At 37.7% G+C, this 6,328-nt stretch overlaps 1 protein-coding gene across 2 annotated transcripts in view; it reads right to left on the bottom strand.

Moving 5' to 3' along the window:
• LOC111394608 (phosphatidylinositol 4-kinase alpha 1) overlaps positions 1–6,328 on the bottom strand; it is a 28,509-nt gene that overhangs the window by 3,169 nt on the left and 19,012 nt on the right. For both annotated transcript variants that reach the window (XM_023020511.1, XM_023020512.1), the window contains exon 23: positions 767–907. In XM_023020511.1, coding sequence (XP_022876279.1) covers positions 767–907 — 141 coding nt within the window. The remainder of the gene's footprint in view (positions 1–766; positions 908–6,328) is intronic.

Raw genomic sequence — 6,328 nt, 5'->3', positions numbered from 1 at the left:
GGTGTTTGCAGTATTTGGCTCTCTGCATCGTAATATTATCCACTATAAGAAACTTCCATCAGTATTCAAGGGCAAGAACTAATCTTCAAAGCTCTGCGCATGTTGAAAATTCTACATCAATGTGGTATGTTGTGCAGCAAAGCATCAAAAATCCCCAATAAGGTACTTGTATTAATCCTAGTCTATATGAACCAAAAAAATAATAAAAATAAAAATATCCACCCATCAAAAAAATAAACCTTCCTACTTATCTGTTGTACATGTATGCGTATACATGAATTCATCAACAAAAGCCAGGTAAGCTAGAACCAAATAAATTTCTCAAGTTCAAGAAATGGCATCAACATGCTCTTTGTAAGCTCCATCAATTCCTCTGTAAATTTTATGCCCTAATTCTCCACAACAATAAACAGCAAGATGGCACAGATCACCATGGTAATTTCTAAATAGCTTCATAGTTCATAGGCATGAGAACATACTTAATTGTCGGGCACAAATGGAAATATCCTACAAGGGAAAACTGGAAACGTGAAAAAGAAGATAACAATCAGCTCTCCAAACTTCTGCAAATGGCAACTGAATGTATAAATATGTGGTAAGGGGGGGAAGACTCAGATTCCAGATAACTAGAAAAAATGTCTTTATACACTAGATACATTGTCATAAGGTAGCTTTTTGCAAAGAGAAATATCAGATTATAAGAACTTGTAAACGTGTAAATACATCCAAAAACATGCATGCACAGTGAACTGTAACATATATTTACCTCAATAATTCCTCTCTCTGGACCAGTTGGGAGAACTCCATAAGGAAACAAATACAGATTAAGCCGAACGGCTTCAAAAATGTCCTTCAAAAGAGAAATAACTTGTAAAGCAAGAACATCTTGTCGACAGTCATCTCCAACCTACATATTTATGGGAAGCTCAATTAAGTTGTTGCACCATAGTAGCAAAGTATAATGCATTATTTTACAAAAATCTAGTTCCAGATATGGATATTTGTCAAAAAATTTCAACTTCTTTTCACCGTCCTTCCCTCAAGCAAGCTACCAAACTTAAGGAAATTAACACAGTTTTTAAGTACCACAAATACCACTAAATTTTACAACAGTGTTTAATATGGTTTGTTTATTTTCTATTCAAAATTCTCGAAGTTATAATAAAAATTCCGGGAGCCTAAAAGGCCAGGGAATTAAGATGAGACTGTGATTACACACTGTAAGAGCTAGATGATCTAATCTATGCTTGCTCCGAGTATGACTGTAAGTCTAGAACTTCTTTACCAGTAACCATTCTCATAATTGTTTCTTGTTACACGTGAGCTGTAGAAAAGATAATTTTCGTTCAAGGCAAAAGGAATTTGGTGATCAGGAGAACTAGTGATATTTAGCCATGTGAAAACTTAGATTGACCCAGAAAATGTTAGCCCAGAAAGAAGCTGTTCAAAAATTAGTAGATCCCAAAACAAACAACTGGAGGAAACTTCAATTTCTTACAGAAATCCTAAAGATTTCCTCATGTCATTGGACAACTAGGTTTTATAAAGGAGTTCTTGGACAACAAGGTCCTACCATTCATTAATAATTCCAGTGAAATCCTGAACACAAAAAGAGCTTATTTTCTTCACTTACGCTCTTTATCCTTGGTTATACTTATTGCTCACATCAATTTTAGCTAATTTATAGATGTCCTAAGAACTCGAGGGCAATTTTTATTTTTTTTTCAGTTTTACTTTTTTATAACGAGTGCATTATCTTCACTTTTTCCACTTTTAATTCTTTGTTACACTTATTATTCACATCAATTTGGATACTACTCAATTTTCTACAAAGATTTCTTAGGTTATCATTTGTTCTCCTTTATGTGGAAAATCTATTTACCTACTCTTTAAGTTTTAAAATTAAAAAACCAGAGCCTCAACCATAATAACGAAAACACAATAGGAAGCTTAGGCAATTAAATCAGCAAACTCAAATAAAAAATTAATTTCTCCATACTGAAGTTTTCCTTTCCAATTTTGAATTAGGCCCACAAGTTTTGCTCCAACAAACCTTGTGTTGTCTAACTAAATCCTTTCTCACCACTTGACCCAGTGACATTACTAAAATATCCAATAAAATGAGATCATTTGATTATCAACCCACATTAATTGTGTTCCATCTCTCGATATTGTAAGTTGTTTTACTAAGATCATTCTTGTGAATTAAACCTTCTTTAGGTCTCTGTAACACATGCCTCGTATGTCTTAAGTTCTAAGTAACCTCCAATTGTTGGTGTAAACTATTTTTTGATTTATCCATTCTAGTGTACCCTAGTATATCTCTTAACGCCATCATTTCTCAGCTAGATTATTTTTATAAAGATATCTACTTTAATGGACCAACATTCAAAACCATAAGCTGGCTTAAAAACTATATTTTACATTTTTTACTGGGTAGGCTTCTCGACCTTACAGAGAATGTTTGTAGCAATTCTTTATTTGTGCAACTTGCTCAAATGCTATGAATTGTGCCCTATTGGCGTTTTTTTCCCCTTATTACTATTTGAAACTACAAAATAATCAAGTGATAGAACATTTCCTATATACATTAAATTTACCATTGCTTCTCCAAAGTTCTAATTCATCCCCCTTTGTCTCATTAACTAAAACTATGTCATTACCTAAAACCATACCTATAGGACCTCACCTTGGATATGACTCTCAAGCACATCATCGACAAAAAGAAGATAAGAACTCAAAGTAGAACCTATAGTAACAGGAAGTTGTCTAACTAGGTATCACACTCGTAATTGCTTCAAAGGTATCATTAGGTTAAATTATATGTTTAGTCCTCCAACCTTTAAACCACATTACACTTTTTCCTCAAGCTTTTTCTGCAACATTTTTAACCTCAACCTAAGCCCATGTTTGGCTCATGTTTATAAGCTATTTATAAACACTCAAGCCACATTTGTCCACACATTTCAAGGGATCCACAAATACTACCCATTTACCTACCACTCATTTCTATATTTATTATTTATATAGTTTATAAACATTTCCCAAATATTTTTAAGATAATTAATGTGGTTTGTCCCTCTTCAGAGACAGTTTCTATTAAAAATTTGTGTTAGTATGCCCTAAATGACAAAATTGCCTTACACTTTAATAAACAACAAAAGGATATTCTAAATACATGTAGGGAAGAAAAAAAAGAGAAAAGGAACAGAATAAAATTCAAAGGATAGGAAATAAATAAAGTAACAGAAAAATCACTTCATCCCTCCCTCCTCTTCCGACTCACCCCACACTTATGTCCTGCCACTGCCCAAGGGTTTACCATCTTCAACTTTCTACCTAAAGGAAAGTAAGATTTGCAACCATTAATCCACCAATAGTTTCTACTCAACAACCGGACAACATCCGTAGCTTTCCGGCACTAACTTTGATAGTCTTCTTGCCAGCAAACTTTCCATATTGGTCATTTACCAAATATTTTCTTCTAGGCATCCTTTTTTTTAATCCGAAAAGATAAAGAATCCCTTTTTTATTTTAATTTTTTATATGTTGATAACTGAAGAACCTCGAGTGGTTACTGCAACTCGTGGATGATAATTCTTTCTTTATTATGTCCTGTAGGAGGTTTTTACAGAGACAATCAGAAAATTTGCTGATGGTCGAACTAAACCAGCAAGAAAGCACCCCAGTAATTCAGAAAACAAAAGATAACATTAATTATTATTTGCAAAATACGTTTCTAATTGATGATGAATAAGACTTAACTGGTTTTTACCTTTTCATATTTGGGGGCTAAGATATTGGCAAATGGTAGAATTGGGGTGGTGGAGTTTCTCGGGCTGGGGGATATTTCCTCCTGATTTGCAAACCAGGGGATGGAAAAACCCTTCAGCAGGGCAGGACATACTGGATGGGTGGGTGGTTGAGAGCTAGGGTGGGGTATAGGTGCGATGGGAGGGATGAAGCGAGTTTCCTTTTTCTTTTATTTAATTTTTTTCTACATGTATTTGAACTGTCCTTTTCTTGTTTATTAAGGTAAGGGCAATTTTGTCATTTTAAGGTATACTAACAGAAGTTTTTGATGGAAACCATCTCCAATGACAAACCGCGTTAATTAGTAAATGGTTCAGGTTAAAAATGTTACCAAAAAAATGAACGTGTGTAGGTTGGGGACGTAAGATATAATTTAGCCGTGTCATTAATAAAATTAAAATTTCTTACACATATATTATTTTCTTGAGTACCCAAAATAGCATTTCAATTGAATTCCACTTATTACAATCGTTCAATCGGTCTTCCAGGTAGTGAGAGTTCTATGAGAGGCGAAATGGAGCTCCCCTCACAATCCAAAATAACCCAACCACCACACCCCCACACTACAAGCCTCACGCCACAAATCAGCCCATCCAACCACGCCATTAACACACAGGCGCAGTTTACTGTGGGAAACCCTAACGCCGCCCAGCCGTTTCCGCCAGATCCGGCCACAGTTCGGGGAGACGCGCCTCACCGGCGGCCTCAGCAGGGACCGACGACCCCTGCCGGTGTCCTGTCCCCCATACGAGCCGCTCCGACCCCACGTCTACTGGCGCGTGTGGTCCACGCGCCGCCGTTGAGAAACCTACAGCGGCAGCCTGCTGCTCCGAGATCAACCGGCTTGTTCGTTCCTCCATTTGATGAATTGATAGTACACAATCAGGGAAAAAATTTAGCGGATGTGCGTAGTATGGTATTCAATCATCATTTCAGAGTGAAGGCGAAGGACTTCGCAGTATCTATTAATGATTCTGGTACTGTTAAGTTGACAGAATGGGGTTCGAAGTTATCTGATTCAATCTTTATGGGAAGGTATAGTGCTATTTGGATGGTGAATATGGTAGACAGATTGAGGATGAGAAGTGAATTTGAGGAATGTGTTTTTAAATTCAACGAGTCTTCAAGAGCTTTCTTGGCACAACGGTGTGTGAACCATCGAGGCAGATATTTGATGATAGCACAATATGGGGAGAGGCGTCGGAAAGGAGTTGTCATGATACCAAAAGGTGCAAATGGAGAGGGATGGTGTTTCAAGCAGTTGTTGACTCATTTGTTGCTAGGGATAAGGCCAAACGACAAACGGTGATTGAACGAAACAGACAAAGGATGACTTATGCAGAAATTACAGCAAACTCACAGACCTCGGAGAATGCCAACCAACGGATGCTTCAGCGAAAGGAAAGGACAAATAAAGTCGGTGATAACGAAAGTTACGACATTTGTTTGAATAGGGCTGAAATAATGACCCGTGCGCAGGAGTTGAAAGGAGCATTAGATGAATTACTTAGATTGGTTGGAAGCGGGCCTGAAATGGAGCCCATGAAATTGGTACGCTGTCACAAGTGTGGGGTTGAGTTGGATGAGGATCAAACCGGTGAAATACACGTACCGGGATTGACTCATGAGGAACTACCATCAATTACAGAACATGCAAAGCAGGGAGGAGATGAACATTGTGATTCTCAGGTGAGGATGGAAGCGGGATACCATGAAAACGATGACGGGGTTGACTTTGTGGGGGTCAACTGAACTAAAGTAGACACAGGGATTGCAGTTAAACGAGAAGAGGAATCGCTGTCTAAGGAAGGGGAGTTTAGTATGGTGAACTTGGAGAAATTGTCAATAGACACTGTGAAAGAAAACAACTATACACAGACGACATCAAGGATTATGAACACTTATAATAGGAGGACAAAAGATAACGATATGGGGACCGAAAAAGCTTTGGTGTTATGGGTAGGTGGTGCAAAGAAAGGAGAAAGTGACGGTGACATTATACCAGTGATGGAAGAGAAAGAACGGTCCTTTGATCATCTCGAAGGCTATAAGGGTGAGGATACTTCAGGAGCTGATGTGTTAGAAGTTGGTCACCCACCTTCAAACTTAGTTCTACAAAAAATTCAGGAATTCAGTAAGTTAGTTGGCGTGTCATGTGATGGGTATGAAAGTAGATTGTTACAATTATTCGAGGAGCTGGAGGCTAATAGGGGACAAGACATCAGTACACATGGAAGTAAATTAAGAAGAAAGGGTGGTCGAGAACTTAAAAGGCTCGAATGGTCAGTAAACTATGCTGGTAAGGATGGCGAGTCCAAGAAAGGAACAATGGGGAGGGGTTATGGACTGTTACAATGATGCCAACACTTACTAGCTGGAACGTAAGGGGTCTCAATGAGGTTAGTAAAAGGCTTGGTGTTCGTCATTTGCTAAGGGGATGGGGGGCAAATCTTGTTTGCCTACAAAAAACTAAGATTGAGTTTATCTCGAGGGCGGTGATTCGTAGTTTATGGGG

Source organism: Olea europaea, chromosome 5, assembly GCF_002742605.1.
Source record: "Olea europaea var. sylvestris chromosome 5, O_europaea_v1, whole genome shotgun sequence".
In the NCBI taxonomy this organism is placed as follows: Eukaryota; Viridiplantae; Streptophyta; class Magnoliopsida; order Lamiales; family Oleaceae; genus Olea; species Olea europaea.
Note: the sequence above shows the minus strand (reverse complement) of the source record. Positions and strands in the feature narration are given on the sequence as shown.